This window comes from Archocentrus centrarchus, chromosome 20, assembly GCF_007364275.1.
Source record: "Archocentrus centrarchus isolate MPI-CPG fArcCen1 chromosome 20, fArcCen1, whole genome shotgun sequence".
NCBI lineage: Eukaryota > Metazoa > Chordata > Actinopteri > Cichliformes > Cichlidae > Archocentrus > Archocentrus centrarchus.
Window position 1 is genome coordinate 8,257,493 of NC_044365.1, and position 16,354 is coordinate 8,273,846.

Here is a 16,354-nt window from a genome sequence, read left to right on the forward strand (position 1 = left end):
GAAGGGCCCAAAGACCAGGTTGAAATTTTGAAGCTAATGTCCAGTATTATTGAGGTTTTCTGACTCCAGAGGTACATATTATGTTCAGACTACTGTAAAATCCTTCGACTTTATTGATACATCGACTTTGACTTTTATTCATATGTTCTGTGTACAGGTAGAGCTGACGTCATTCTTCAAATGTGCGTGATGACCAGCAGGTGGAGACAGCTTGCTCTCAGCAGATATTCATGGTTAATATGAGCATCATTAGTAAACAGTCTGTTCTGGGCCCTATTCCAGGAAGCATGTTCAGCTTAAAAATAATCTCTGAGTTGATCAACTCTGAGACCGGCAACTCTGAGTTTCCCCAGAGTTAATTCAATCAGCAGATTGACTAGCGTTTATATGGATTTGGGATATTTCAGTTTAGTTTTGGAAGGATGAGACATTTTAAATAAGGAATACAGATTGTGTCAAAATGGACAAAATAAGCCACTATGAATGGATCCAGAACAGCTCCAGATGGCTGTGCAAGTGACTCGGACACAGATTCACGATCCATTATGCACCTACGATTCCTTCGAGCGGGTTCAGTTCTGGGTCGACCCACTGAGACTCATTTAGGTGATTTTCAGTGGAAAAATATTTCAAGAGTCAGACTCCAAATTTCAGACTTTTCAAAATGTTCTTTGACATAATTTAACGGCTGAACCACAATCTGTAACACATTTTAACATGAAATGTTCAGAACAACTTCACACACATTAGTCTGATTCAAGCAGTGATGCTGCTGTAACTTACAGTAAATGTCTCCAGTCTGACAGCTCAGTCTTCCAGAGTTAGAAAGACTGACACTAGAGATTTTATTCTGAGTGAAATATATAAATCTGTGACATACCTGATGTCTCTGTCCCTGTATTATCGATGAGTGAATGATTCTAAAGGCGCTCATGGTAAGTACACAGACTAATGTCTAACTGGGGTTTCTGTCAAAATGTAAACTTCTGCAAATTAATTTGCTCCCCCGTGTGCTTTGACAGCGACTTTATGAATGAGGAAATTAGTCCGGGTGTCAGCTGGTTCTGCCACCGACCAAGTTTAGTTCACAGAGTCTGTTACCATGGTCAACAAACTCAGAGTTGTTAGCTAAACGTGCTGGAATAGGGCCCTGATGAATAGCAACAACAACAGTAAACAAAGACCAGACCAGGAAATGATTTCAATAAATGATCTAAACCCAGCTGCTAACCAAAAACAGACTGCAACTGGCTGATAAATGACAACTCCTGATGTTGCTCTGACGTAACACAAACAGCTGTGAACAAAAGATGAACCATGTGTGTGTTGACAGGTGGTAAGGCATTTAATGGGAGAGGTGGTGAGACACTTGAAACAGGTTGTCAGGATTTGATTAGCCAGTCACAGTGGGGATTAACTCTGTAAACATCCAACAAAACACAGTCAGGGTGAAGACGACGCTCACCTGAGAGACAGGCAGAGAGACAGGTTTAATATTTAACCTCCAGTGATGCGTTTATCATGATGTCATAATGAGACTCACAGATGTTTCCTCCAACTTCATACAGATGTTGAACCGGGCTTATCAGAGAAGGGCAAAGACACGGACAGGGACAGACAGGAAGGGGAGAGAGACACAGGGTGAAAGTCAGATTATTCATGTTGGAATAATCACATGCACGCGCGCGTGTGTGAGATTTTGTCACCTGTTCTCATACTCGAAGCGGGACGTTATGTCCCTGGCTGTTGTCTGTTCCTCGAGTTGTACGACCATAGAAATCTTGGTGTGTAGAGGCGCATGAACCCTGATCACACCTTCACACAGCTCTGTGATCTGCAGACACACAAACAGAAACCACACTGAACCTGATCCCCGTCTCACGTGGCAGTGGTCTTTGGCTTACCCGGTTTTTCCCTCTGGTGGTTCTGGTTTCTGTCTCCCTCGGCTCTGACCTCTATCGGTCTCTCTCTCTCTTCATGCTGTTCTCTGCCTCAACTTGTTTTGGTCCCCATCTCATCCAATTCTCAGTCTTTCCAGGTGCTAGTTTCTGTCTTCCTTGGTCCTGGTCTCTGTCTCACCTGGTCTCTTTCATTCTTGTCATTCTTCTTCCTCAGCAGTCTTCTACTGGCCCAACTCAGGCCAAGCTGTTTCTGAATGGACACCTGGTTCATCTGTCTCACCTGAGACAGAAGAAACCTGGGGACCTATCACAGAGAACAAGTGATGTCACTGGGGGGTTAGGGGCACTGAGACTCTACACGTGTGCCCTGCAACTCACAGTCCAAAGCACGTCCTGGTGTATGATCATCAGCCGAATCAATTGGGCTCCACCCACTGCCTCCTCCATCTCATCTCGTTGCTTAGCAATTGAGCGCTTGTTACCATGGTGATGACGGAGGAACAGGTTGGGCGCCATCACCATGGACACATTCCACAGAGACATACGGTTGTGTTCTTGATGAGAGACCACCTTTCGGAGGAGGCTCAGCAGAGCCTGGAATCATGAAAAAACAGTGCAGGTTTTTCCTCCAACCATGGAAATGTATGATTTCTATAAAATAAGCCTGTACACGTCAATTTAAGGTACAATCCCATTAAAAAAAAAAAATGGGACGCTGTGTAAAATGTAAATTAAAACAGAATGCAATGATTTACAAATCTAATAAACCCCACTGTATTCACACTGTAACATCTTTAAACCGTTTAAATGTGTCATGGTCCTGGGTTCATTTGTCCAGCGTTTTGAATTTTTTGGACCTTGTAGTTTTGTATTTGTAAATATTAATACCCAGAGTACTACTATGAGTTTATGAGATTTTCAAATCTGATGAACGTGTACAAGCAGCTGTCAGCAATGGCAGCGACAGTGTGCTTCTCACTTTCAGCATACAGTCAAAAAGCGATGGTCTGTCTGTCTCTCTGTCTGTCTCTCTGTCTGTCTCTCTGTCTGTCTGCAGGTCTGATGCTCATGGTCCCTAAGCCTGGGTCAGTCAGGTTTGTCACCAAGTGAACAACAATAACTGAAAGTTGGGAGACACAGACAATGAGTAAACTTAAGATGATGGGAAGAGACAGGAAAACAGTGAAGGGATTAGGGTTAGGTTAATCCTAACTTTAATCCTAAAATCCATAAATACATACAAACATAAATATAGCAAGAACTAAATATTCAAATACTAATAACTGAACAATAAATAAAACTAAACAAGTAACCAAACACAGAGTACCTAAAAATAAACAAGAAACTGTTACTAGGATACAGACTAAACATCCAGAGGTGCTCTTCACAGTTTCCTGCCACCAGACTGGACACGGTGGGAGAGGTGGTGAAAAAACAAAACACTAAAGACGTTAGAAACCATCCTGAACAACTCTGATCCCCCACTTTATAACAGCCTTATGGAACAAAAATGAAAGAAAAAAAAAATCAGTACTGGAAGATTCCACTCTCTTCATGAAAAAAGGGGAGATACAGAAAATTGGTACCCACAGCCATCAGGCTTTTTAATTCTCATACAAATAGCAGATGAATTTGACATGAATTTGCCTCTCGGATCAATAAAGTTATTCCCATTCTTATAATGATGAATGTCTATGTTCACTTTCAGATTTGGGGTTTGCCTGTGCTGTTGAGAGAATATGGAAAGTCAATCAGAGCCACTGCACAAACATTGGCCATAGCCAGTAAGAACCGTTTGGAATGCCATCCATCCATCCATCCATCCATCCATCCATCCATCCATCCATCCATCCATCCATCCATCCATCCATCCATCCATCCATCCATTTTCTTCTGCTTATCCTGGGCTGGGTTGCGGGGGCAGCAGCCAAAGCAGAGAAGCCCAGACCTCCAGCTAGTCCAGGGGGACCCCGAGGTATTCCCGGGCCAGATGAGAGACATATCTCTCCAGCGTGTCCTGGGTCTGTCCCGGGGCCTTCTCCCGGTAGGACATACCCGGAACACCTCATCCAAGAGATGCCCAGGAGGCATCCTAGTCAGATGCCCAAACCACCTCAACTGGCTCCTTTCAGTGTGGAGGAGCAGCAACTCTACTCTGAGCCCCTACTGAATGGCTGCACTCCTCACCCTATCTCTATAGGAGAGGCCAGCCACCCTTTGGCTGAAGCTCATTTCTGTCGCTTGTATTCATAATCTCATTTTTTTGGTCACTACCAAAAGTCATGAACATAGGTGAGGGAAGGGACGTTGTGGGCCATTCAGTCCCTGTACAACCGCAGCAAGAGCTTGGTCCATATTTCTGGCAATAAGCCTGTCACGGTAAAGAGGGGGCTGAGCGTGAAAGCAAAGCTGTCATTTGGAATGTCCTGAAGAAAAAAGTTGTCACTGGTGTGCTAAGTAACAGATGTCAAACAGGTAGATCAAGGGAAACCACAGCAGCTGATGACAGAAACATTGTAAGTGCTATAAAGAAACAAGACTGGCTACAAATACTGACCCTAAAAATACTGTTAGTGACATCAGCAACAACCTTCAATGCACATATTAAACAAATATGTAGGACCGCTTTTTTCATTTGTGCAATATTTCTAAAATTAGAAACATTCTTTCTCAGACTGATGCTGGGATGGGCTCATTAATCTTCAGTGATGATGTCACACATGATGACAGCAGTACTCAGAAGTCTACAGAAACATTTTGTCTGTAAATGTAAAGAAAGATGCAAGGATCCCTAAGGACCAGCAGAAGGGAACCGTCCCATCCAACTACTGACCAATAACCTGCCTCAGTGCAACACGGAAGCTCCCGTCAGGCATCATAGCCTGATAGTTTGTAGGTGATAGTTTGACTGCACATAGACGTGATGTTTGTTTAGGGTAACTGAAGAATGAGTTTACAACAATGTAATTATATTTTAATAATAATAAATCTTCTGTCATCTGTCAGATGGTTCTCTATGTGAGCTGTGAGAAGATTATCTATAATGTGCTGTGCTCTTTTAGGCTGTGACATGTGTACACTGATGACTTTCACTCTGCTTCTCTCTCTGTCTGCCTAACTCTCTCTCTCTCACTGGCAGCCTGCCTGTGTGTCTAGTTTGTGTGTGCAGACAATGTTTGGGTGAAGTTTTACTCTCAGAATGTCTCTGTTGGCCTCTGGAAGCAGCAGTATCAGCAGCTGCAGAGCCTGAACCTGATGGAGCTCAGAAGGGATGCCTGCAGGGACACACAAAGACACTCAAGTTACACAAACACATTTAAAATGCTGGAAAGTGTGTGTTTGTATGTGTGTGCACATACTCAACACAGAGCGGTAGATGGACAAATGTGTGTGCGTCAACAAAGGGGTTGGCAGCTCTCTGATGAAAAGCTTCAGCAGACTAGCAGCATCCACCTGTCTCAGTGCAGACCAGTCAAATCCATCATAGCACCTGTCTAACTCTCTACGCAGGTACTGCAAGCAGATGGGGGGGGGGGGGGGGCAATAAGCAGAGGGACACACAGACAGAGAGAAACAGGCAGAAAGAGGCAGGCAGAGATAAACACACAATCAGACAGAGAGAATAAATGTTAAAGGACATTTTAAATCAGTATGATGCAGATGACCTATGATTGGTTGACAAGTGGGCAGGAATAGGGAAGAGAGCGACAGTGGAGTTCACTAGGAACGGGAGAAGCATGAATAAAAGAATCAGAGATAAAAAAAATACAGCATGAAAAGTACAGCCAGTGGCTGCAGTGGACACTTTTCATCATCTTTAACTGTTTCATTTTAGCTCTTTGCATGTTCTAACTTCGCTCTCTGCGGCTCACTGGTGGACCAACAACAGCATAAGAAAGAGTGGCCCACAGACTGGTTGTAATATGTTTGTCACACTGCCTCCATCAGACAACAGACAGATAGTCTGTGACTGCCCACGGACTGCCTTTGCACTACCCCCACTCAAGCATAAAACAATAAGTCACCATGGTGTTGTGTAAACAGCTGTGTGTGTGTGTGTGTGTGTGTGTGTGTGTGTGTGTGTGTGTGTGTGTGTGTGTGTGTGTGTGTGTGTGTGTGCTACCTTGAGTCTAGCAGCTGATGCTGGTACTCTGAGGATCCCCTCGGTCAGCAGACCCGTTTGCTCTAAAATATACAACAACTGCATGCACACACACACACACGCACACACACACACAAAGGGAGGGGTGACTGGTTATTTCCAGACTGGTGTGAGTTCAGCTGGGCCCTATTCCAGGAAGCAGATTTAGCTAAAACTCTGAGTTTGTTAACCCTGAGATGATGGAAACTCTGGTTATCTGTTCAAGAAAAGGAGTTAACTTAAACTCTGAGTCAGTTGTTATAGTTACAGACGCTGTGAACCCAGCCTGCTGGCTGGCAGGCTTTCTACAGCAAACTTCCTCCTGAAGCATTTCCTCTTTCCTAAAGGTGCTATCAAAGGTCAGAGTGGAGTGAATTGATCTGCAGAAGTTTACATTTTCACAAACACTGAAATCCCAGCTAGAAATTAGCTTGTTGTTTTTTTGTAGTCAATATGAGCACTTTTTATAGTCAGTCGTCAGTGTACAGAGACAGAGACATATGAAACTGATTTATTATCAGTTCAGAATAAACTCTATAGTCTTTCTGTGGAGATTAAAGCAACTCTCAGACTGTCATTTACTGAACTGTAGCAATCACTGTTGAAATAAAATGTATCTGTATACCCACAACACACTGATCTATGACAACTCATTTGTCGCACCGTAATTGGTCACACTGATGGGAAAATATCTGTCAAAGTTGGAATCTTGGAGATAATGTGAGTGAAGATGAGGCTGAAATGACTTTAAGACTGTAAAATGGAACTAAATGTATTTTAAAGGGATTTTTTTATATATGTGGGCTGCAGTCTGTGTTCTGAACAGTTCATGTTGAAAATTGTTCTCAAAATCAATCTCAGAGGGTCGACCCAGATAACTGTGACTCTGAACTGGACCAACCCAAAGGGATCATAACGTATCGACAAACTGGGTCTGCATGAGTTCACTTGCACAGCGAGATGGATCCAAAATGGATAACATGGATTCAGACTGGATCAGGTCATTTCCCAGCTCATGCTGTCTGGATCTGTTTTGTATCTGTTCTCAGTGGCTTATTTTGTGCTGACATAATCTGTATTGCTTACTTAAAATGGCTCATCCTTATGGAAATTTCTAAAGTCTCGCTGACTAACATGTAGATAAAAGTTTAGACATTGGTTATGTTTGCATTTCCTGATGAAACTTTACATTCATTAAAGACTTGAAAAGTTAGCTTATAGGTGCCTGTAGATTACTACTATTTAACTCTTATTATTAGCAGTAATTCAGTAAAACATTTCTGCTATGGCTGTGAGAGAGCCATCATGTATCAGTGAAGGCTGATAGATCAAATTATAAATGGCTTGAATGGGGGAACATTAAAGCAGAGTTTTTCTGTAAACATCATTAAGCATTTTGTTTAATCCATTAATGGCAGCAATAATGACATAGTCTATAAAAATGAGATTGTTGCTGCCCATCAGTGCATAACGTTCAGTGAACATTTACTGAACATTATTTGAAAATTGAAATGGTCATAAAATGTGGCAAAAACACTTTTTCATTTATTAAAAAACACAAACACAAAACAACAACATGAGGACGGCTCCAGCCTGGAGTCTATTGCCATCTGGGTAACTCGCAGGTCCAAAAGAACTGCATCTTCTCTCAGTGCTTTTATCTCCACTTTCTGTCACCTACATTTAGTCTCTGCCAGGTTGTATTTGAATAATTAAAGATCAAAAGTCCAATTAGGATTCCAGCTTCATCTAATGAAAATTCAAGATGTGAAAATTATCATAGTATAAAAAAACAGGTATTTTATATTAATTTTTAATGCTGCCTATGATGATGATAGCCAAAGCCACTTGAAATGACTTTTTTCTCCCCTGTTGTTTCTTAAGAAAAATGTTATGGTGCACACTGACACAAATTCATATTTCTTCATGCACTCGATTCAAATTGAGTCTCTGTTCTTCATTTACCTGTTGCCATGGTGAGTCCTGGTCTTCCACTGATGATTGTTTCTTTCTCAACTCAAGCACACACTTAACTCAGAGTGAACATACTGAGAGCTGATTGCTTCCTGGAACAGGCCCTGATCCAGACACAGATAAACTAACTCTACTAACTGTTAGCGTCATACTAAACACAAACTACTTTAGGTCACCAGAATCATATGCTAAATGGATTCATGCAGCACTTTTCTGCTCTCAGAGCATTTTACTACAAGCCATACAATACCAATAGCATTCCCATCACACACACTCTGATGGATGCTTCCAGAGTGCATCCTGAGTTTGAGACTGATGAGGCCAGCAATGTTACTGAGAGTGAATGAGAGAATGTTACAGAGTGACAGAGTGACAGGTTCTTTACCTTCTGGAACACGATAGGAACTCTGACTCCAGGAAACTTCTTCCTGTCTCTCTCCAACAGCGTGTTCAGAGGAACGCCAAACGCACCACTGTCTGATGGGCAAAGAGACACAGTAAGTGTTCTGCGAGCCACTTTATTCATCTTTCATTACAGGGTTTTACTAAAAGAGATTAGTAAAACCCAGATGACCCACAAGGGGCAGCCCACCACGGCCCCACCGTGCTGGACCCACATGTGGCCCATGGGACATTGCTGCCATTGGTATGGAGTGTGTACCAGAATTGTGCTCCAGCAAAAACAAAACACCTACTTTTAGCCCCGCCCTTATTCACAAGGGTTCACCACATAGTTGATCACAATAGTCACATTTCATTGTATGTTGTTTTCTTATTATAAATAATATGCCAGCAAATATGCCTTAGTGGAGTGAACTGTGGGGCTGTGTGGCTTGCCCATAGAAAAACCATATAGTGGCCAAAACTGCAGTGAGCTCTGTGTGGGCACACCCACTGGGGGCCCTTGTGAGATAAGTGCAAGTTCACCATGCCCACACGGTCCCATAGTTAACCCACAGTTACCCACTGTGGGCCTGCACAGGCCTGTTTGCTGGGTGGTAGCTGTGTTGGTATGTGTGAAACAGCTGGGGGCATTGTGATGGTTTCCTGTGAGGCAGAGGTGTCTGACTGTTACTGTTTGCTTGTTGTTGTGTTTGTTTGTTAGTAAGAAAACAAAAGGCAGAGAGAGAGAGAGAGAGGTGGAGCATGTCCTGGGCCTTTTGCCGGGTGTTTTGTGAAGTTAAATTATTGTTTCATTTCTTCAGTTTTGTTTCTTAGTTTAAAGAACTTTTGTAGTTTATTTGTTTTCATTATCACTGCTTCATTTTATGTTATATGGTTTCTTGGATTCCTCTCTGGTTTATTCCTGGTCTGTTTATTGTTTCGTGTTTCCTTAAGTTCCCAGCAGCTTTAGAGTTTAGTTCTCCCTCCGTTCTCCTTTTGTGTCTCTTGTATCTGTTTTCCTCAGTGTGTCTGCCTCCTCGTGTGGTGTTAAGTTTGTGTTTCTGTTTCACTGTCTTCTTACTTCCTTTTTTGTTTTGCCAGCCTCGTGTTCTGTGTCTCGTGTCCTGCATTGCTTCCCCTCGTCTCGTTTGTGTAATTCTGATCCCAGTGGATTTTTTCTTGTCTCGTGACCTCGGGTGTACGTATATTGTCCAAGTTTTCCCTTGTCCTTTGTTGCGTCATCATTGTGTTTCCCTTAAGCTGTGTGTGCACCCTCCTTTTGAGTTTTCCTTTCAAGTGATCCAAGGTTTTTGTATTGTGGACTTTTCCTACCATGGATTGGAATTTAATACTTTTGTTTTTCATGTTTTTGAACATTGTAAGGGCCTCCAGCAGTAAAACTGTATTTGAGTTCAGCCCTGTGCTCACATGTCCTGCACTGGGGCCCACACAGCTGACACCTTGACAACCTAATTCATACTACACAGACACCAGTCCTGCTTCAAGAGGAAAGCATTAAGATTTAAGCTCTAAATTTTAAAAAGTGCAACAAAAAATAAAAAAACTGGAAAAGAAAATGAAGTTAAGTAAATTCACTTCTTCAAGAAAACTATCAGAATAGTGATAACTGTCTTGAAGAGTTATGGCCAGAGAAGCCAGTCATTTTTTGTGTGCTGGCATTTTAATTTATTACTTTATGACCCATTTCTGTGTAAAATAATGATGCACACCTTATGTAAAAACTAAAAACAGTAGAAAGCTCAATTATTTTTATGCTTATGGAGCAGATGCACACCACTTACACACTGTTTTCAAGCCTGATGTAGCCTCTCTCATTCATTACACTGGAAATGTAGTGTGGCGGCAATTTGTAGCCAAGGTGTACAACAAATGTTGACACAACTTCTACTAGAAAGAATAACATGGACTGAAATACAGAAAAAAAGACTTACAGTATGTGGAAGATCTGGATCGGTCATAATTATTTATGATTATGAATTTTTTGTTTGTGTTCTTTGTACTTTTTGAATTCATAACAATAATCAAATATTTTATTATGTGAATTTGTAAGTTTTGTTTGCTTGAATGTGGTTTGTAAAGTCCTTGTTTGTTTATTTTGATTTGTTGTTTTTATGGTAAAAATTCACATTTGTTAAAACAAAAGCCAACAAATAAAAATGTTGACATCACTCTACAGCTTTCTGATATCCTACCTGATATCCTATTGGTCTAAACCCTTCTGTTTGTTGTGAACCTGCATCATCATATAAAAAAATTACGCACCTCGGGTCCTGCAGCGTGGAGGACGGGTGCGCTTGGTTTGGATGCCCAGAGCCATCAGGAAGGTAGTGAGCTCAATGTGAGAGATGAAACCCAGCTGGGTGAGGTCACGTGATGACAGGTCTTCTGCACAGCTAAGACCCTGAGAGGGAGCGATAGATACAAACTGCACACACACACACACACACACACACACACACACACACACACAGACTAGCAGCCTCTCGTATTCCAAGCAATTGGATTTGACTGGAAAGAGAGCTCTCTTAGCAGGTAGCAGGTCACACTCACCCGCAGCTCACTGTTGTTGTCTCTATGGAAATGCACACAGTCCCAGCAGGTCTTGCCCCTTTTGTGCTCAGCCACACCCTCTGAATATGGAGAGTCCCGCAGCAACCAGTCAACTTGCATCATCTGGCTGATGGGGGGCGAGTATGTGTGAGGGGAAGAAGCGTGTTTGTGAGAGTCAGTGTTTATTGGAGAGTGTGTGTGGTGTGTGTGTGTTGGAGAATATGTGTGTGTCAGAACATTTGTGTGCATGATGTGTGTTGGAGAGCATGTGTTTGCTGGAGAGCGTGTGTGTTGTGGAGAGTCTGTTTTGGAGGGGGATGATGGGAGTTCAGGTAGTCCATCCTCAAAAACCAACGTGGGAAGAGACGGTCGCACTGTAAAAAACACACAAATAATACAGCAGGTACAGAAAAAACAACAAACCTGTCTCTGAAAATGTTGGGATGTTGTGTTAAATGCAAATAAAAATAGTATACAAATGATTTGCAAATCTTTTAAAGCCCATTTTCAAATCAGTTCAATTCATATAGTGATAGTTATTTTATACAGTGTAATATCCCAACAACATTTGTCTCAAGGTGCTTTATACTGTAAGATACAGACTCTACAGTATTAGAGAGAAACCCCAGTGATACCCTATGAGTGATAGTGAGGAGGAAGATTCCCTTTTAAACAGACAGGCAGCCATCATACAAATAAATCACATTTAATATTGAAAGCATTCATTAATGCATTTTTTCTCTGTTTTCCACTTCAAGAGGAAAGCATTAATATATCTATGAAGGATAGTAAGTTGGCCTACTGAGGGCTTATTATACAGTAACAGACAGTTTCCCAGGTTGGGTGATTAATATGAAACTTCCTCTCCAGATTGTGTGTTTTCTATGTTAAGGTGTTACTGTGTGAGTCAAATGTCTGACTTGAAATGATTTGTTTCATTTTAAGAGGAGCTCCAGTGTCCATGCATGAGTGAGGCTGCAGTACTGTTAACAATAGAAGTGAACTCTGTGGGAGTAACGTTTAAGTAGCTACTGTGCATGTGTCTGCACGGAGCACTGAATAACACAATAGTGAAATCCCTTCCTTCAATTATGTACAGCATGTTTCAGATACACATTTACTCTAATGGAATTCTTCCCCAGTGCTGTGCACTCCATTATTGTAAATATGAATGTTATTAAGAAGTGGTCAGACAAAAGTCGGTTTTCAGGAAATGCTATTAAATTTTCAGTTTCTATGTCAGGACAGGAATGAGAGTCTGATTAAAACAAGCCAGATCAGTGCATTTTGTAGCCTGATGTTTTCAACAAATCCATGAGTGACAATCACCCACTGTGATTATTTTATCTGAACTGTGCTCTGAAGTCTGAGAGTTCAAATAAATATTCTGAGTAAGAGGCATAAACATGAATAAATGCAACTTTTTTTTGTGTGTGTTTTTCAGTTGGATTGTGAGAATAAGTGAGGTATAATTCTATCTAGGTCTTTGGCTCAACATTCAGGTTGCTCTCTGTAGTCATACTACTAAGAAAAGCTAGACACAAAATATTTTCATTATGTACTGATTTCTATTTAGCAATGTGACTAAAAACCCCAAACCCAATTTTTTTTTTTTTATTTAAAAAAACCAAAAAAACAAACCCATCAGCTCACTGTAAAAAGGAACTTGGCTGCCTGCTGTATTTGTTTGAGTTGAGATTCATCCGCCCTCTACTGTTCAACATTCAGTTCAGTTCAGTTTAGTTACAGTCTGTGTCATCAGAAATATGTGGAGCGTGGCTCTAAACATGCATCGCTCTGCCACCACATTCACAGCTTTAAGCCATCCGTCCATGCCAGCTCTGCATGGACAGATAGCTTCATAATCTTACCAATTTTCTTCCTGTTAAAAGGGAACTGAACAGAAATTGAATTCATAAATGAGCAAAAACAGATCTAGCGGAGTTTTTTTTTTTTTAAATCAGCATTGAATTCAGCTACATTTTGAGTAAATTGTCTGCTTCAAAAAAATAGCTCTGTCTATGCAAATTTGATGAAGATCATAAGTCTGAGCAATAATCTCTGTGGGAAATTGCAGAGAAATTCATAAGACTGCAACTCTACTTCCTGGTCTCAGCTCTAGAAAGTCATGGTTTGGATAGCTTAAAAATCTGGACTTATTTCTGGACGTATTTGATACACTGCTGATTTTGCAAGTTTCCCCACCTACAAAGAATGAAGAGGTCTGTAATTTTTATCGTAGGTACACTTCAACTGTGAGAAATCCAGAAAATCACATTGTATGATTTTTAAATAATTAATTTGCATTTTATTGCATGAAATAAGTATTTGATCACCTACCAACCAGCAAGAATTCTGGCTTTCACAGACTTGTTAGTTTTTCTTTAAGAAGCCCTCCTATTCTGCACTAATTACCTCTATTAATTGCACTTGTTTGAACTCATTACCTGTATAAAAGACACCTGTCCACACACTCAATCACACTCCAACCTCTCCACCATGTACAAGACCAAAGAGCTGTCTAAGGACACCAGGGGCACCAACAACAGCCCCAAAACCTGAAAGACCTGGAGGAGATCTGTGTGGAGGAGTGGGCCAAAATCCCTGCAGCAGTGAGTGCAAACTTGGTCAAGAACTACAGGAAATGTCTGACCTCTGCAACTGCAAACAAAGGTTTCTGTGCCAAATATTAAGTTCTGTTTTTCTATTGTATCAAATACTTATTTCATGCAATAAAAGGCAAGCTAATTATTTAAAAATCATACACTGTGATTTTCTGAATTTATTTTTTAGATTCTGTCTCTCACAGTTGAAGTGTACCTACAATAAAAAATTATAGACCACTCCATTCTTTGTAGGCGGGAAAACTTGCAAAATTGGCAGTGTATCAAATACAGTGGAGAGTCTGAGCCAGGTCTTCTTCTCCCATATCAGTGTCTGACCTCACAAATATGCTTCTGGAAGAATGGTCAAAAATTCCCATAAATACACTCCTGATCCTTGTGGAAAGCCTTCCCAAAAGAGCTGAAGCTGTTGTAGCTGCAAAGGGTGGACTGTCATCATATTAAACCTTAGGGATTAAGAATGGGATGTCACTCATATATATGTGAAGGCAGACGAGTGAATACTTTTGACAAAGTTGTGTATAACTACATTTGTGAGGCTCACGGACATCTAGGGACGTCTAAGGTTGTTTATGGAGATACCACTATTGAGATAAAAATAATTTCAATAGTGGTTTTTCTGGGAATTTTTTCAGGGATAGAATGGAGTTGTCATAGACTTTATAAAGTAATCTTGTCTCTTGGAGCAAGCTCTCTTTAGACCCACCATGTTTGCATGTTAATAAAGAACACTGATAAGAGGCCACATTAATGCCTAATGAGATAAATATGCTTTTTTGGAGCAACAGTGCTGTCACCTAAACATCTTTTTAGGGAGACTCTTGTTTATTTCAGCAAAACAATGTCAAAACGAAACTGGAAAGGCGTTGACCAAATATGCCACTTATATACAACTCACAGCAACCTTTCACTAAAAGAAACACTGTGGAAGGCTAGGAAACTTATACAAGAAGATCAAAAACTAAAAGCATGAAAATAACTCGCTGAAAAGCTCTAAATAATCACAAAAGCCTACAATTAAACAACACCACAAAAACACTGGAACCATGACACTTTCAACTGCTGATCTACTAAAATTCCTTATGAAGCAAAAATGGAAAGACATTTGGCTTCCAGAATTGCAGCAACTGGAAGTACTTATGACTTGGTGACCTTTTAGAATTCTCAAAGGTCAATGGAATGACCCAAAGGATCCCATACGAGACCTGCAGAGCCAGCCATAGGTTCTGTGGTCGGTTTAAGACCAGTTTAAGGACAGCTAGAAACCCTAAAGTGTCAAATATACCCCTGAAAGGACCAAGAAAACCTTTGTCTATCTGTAAATCCCATCAGAGACACCAAAGATCTTGGGATCTAAAATCACCTAAAATCCATGGAGAAGCACCCTCTGTGAAGGACTACATGAGTCACTTATAGGTGAGCAGAGAGACACGTACCTCTGGGAGTGTTTCGGCGGATGGTCTTGGTGGTGGTGTGGTATCGACTTGGTGGTGGCTCGGCGTGGTGGGAGTGGGAGTCGGGGTATGTGCATCTGTCTGGTGAGTCATCGTCAGGCTGAAACTGAAGGGGAGAAAATGCTCATCGCAACCTGTGTTTGTTGCCCAGGATTCATTTTAAGAAACACAGTATCTTGCAGTGAGTATGAACCTAAGGTGCTATGACTTTTTAAAATATAATTTGCTGTTTGGGCGCCTGGATAATTTCAAAAAATGTCTCTATATCTGTTGTACATTTGTTGTACATGTGTATACGTTATATATTGTATATTTCTATATCCATTATATTGTCCATATGTTGTGTGCGCGTGTGTGTGTGTGTGTGTCCCACATCAGTGAAGATATCCCGGACGTCTCTGATTGGCTGCCTGTTTCTCTTCTTTAGCGTCTCGTTATAGTTGTCCAGTCTCTTCCTCACAGTGGCTGCTTGTTTCTGTGTCAATGTGGACAACAGCACCTCAGCTGGTGGTGGCACCTCATCTGACAATGGCAAGCCTGTCACCAAGGAAGACAGGCCTGCCTCTGTCAGCCACGCCTCCTCGAGCTCCACCTCTAAAAGAAACAAGTCAGGCAGGAGTCGAACAGTAAGCTGACGTCTCACTCTGCTGTCAGTTTGACATACCATCCATACTCTTTCTCTCATCCTCTTCCTCTTCTTCTTCCCCATCCTTCTCCTCCTCGATGCTGTGCACTTCCCTCCAGTAGGTCTCTATGGCAACATGTTGGGGGTCAGAGGTGGTGGAGATGGAGGTGGTAGATGAAGATAACATCTTGTAAAAACAGAATGTCAGTCAGAGATAAATGGACCATTGTAATTGCTTTTTTTACATGCTGTTAGAATTTCCCAAATATGACATAAATAAAGTATTTCTTATCGTATTAAACTAGCAGCATTATAAATTCACTTTATTAGGTACACCTTGCTCGTACTGGGTCGTGCCCCTGTTTTGCCTTCAGAACTACCTTAATTCTTTGTGGCATAGAGACAACAAGGTGCTGGAAACATTCCTCAGATATTCAGGTTTAAAGCATCATCCAGTTGCTACAGGTTTCCACATCCATGATGTGAATCTCTAGTCCCACCACATCCCAAAGGTGTTCTACTGGGTGAAGATCTGGTGACAGTGGACGTACAGTGAACTCATTGTCATGTTCAAGAAACCAGTTTACAGTGATCGGAGATTTGTGACATGTTATCCTGCTGGAAGCAGCCATCAGAAGATGGATACACTGTGATCATTAAGGAATGGACATGATACTCTG

The 16,354-nt window shown here is 41.4% G+C and overlaps 1 protein-coding gene across 1 annotated transcript; it reads right to left on the reverse strand.

Annotated features, from left to right (window-relative positions):
* Positions 1 to 1,012: 1,012 nt before the first annotated feature.
* On the reverse strand, positions 1,013 to 15,861 carry arhgap28 (Rho GTPase activating protein 28). Its single transcript, XM_030757198.1, has 15 exons — positions 15,714 to 15,861; positions 15,423 to 15,643; positions 15,032 to 15,149; positions 11,219 to 11,345; positions 10,972 to 11,098; positions 10,684 to 10,822; positions 8,402 to 8,493; positions 6,025 to 6,102; positions 5,261 to 5,414; positions 5,094 to 5,176; positions 2,280 to 2,495; positions 2,080 to 2,205; positions 1,707 to 1,834; positions 1,544 to 1,581; positions 1,013 to 1,465 (listed from the first exon to the last, which is right to left on the reverse strand). The coding sequence occupies exons 1-15, from the start codon at positions 15,859 to 15,861 to the stop codon at positions 1,383 to 1,385; spliced, it is 1,878 nt and encodes a 625-aa protein (XP_030613058.1). The 3' UTR covers positions 1,013 to 1,382.
* Between the last annotated feature and the right edge of the window lie 493 nt (positions 15,862 to 16,354).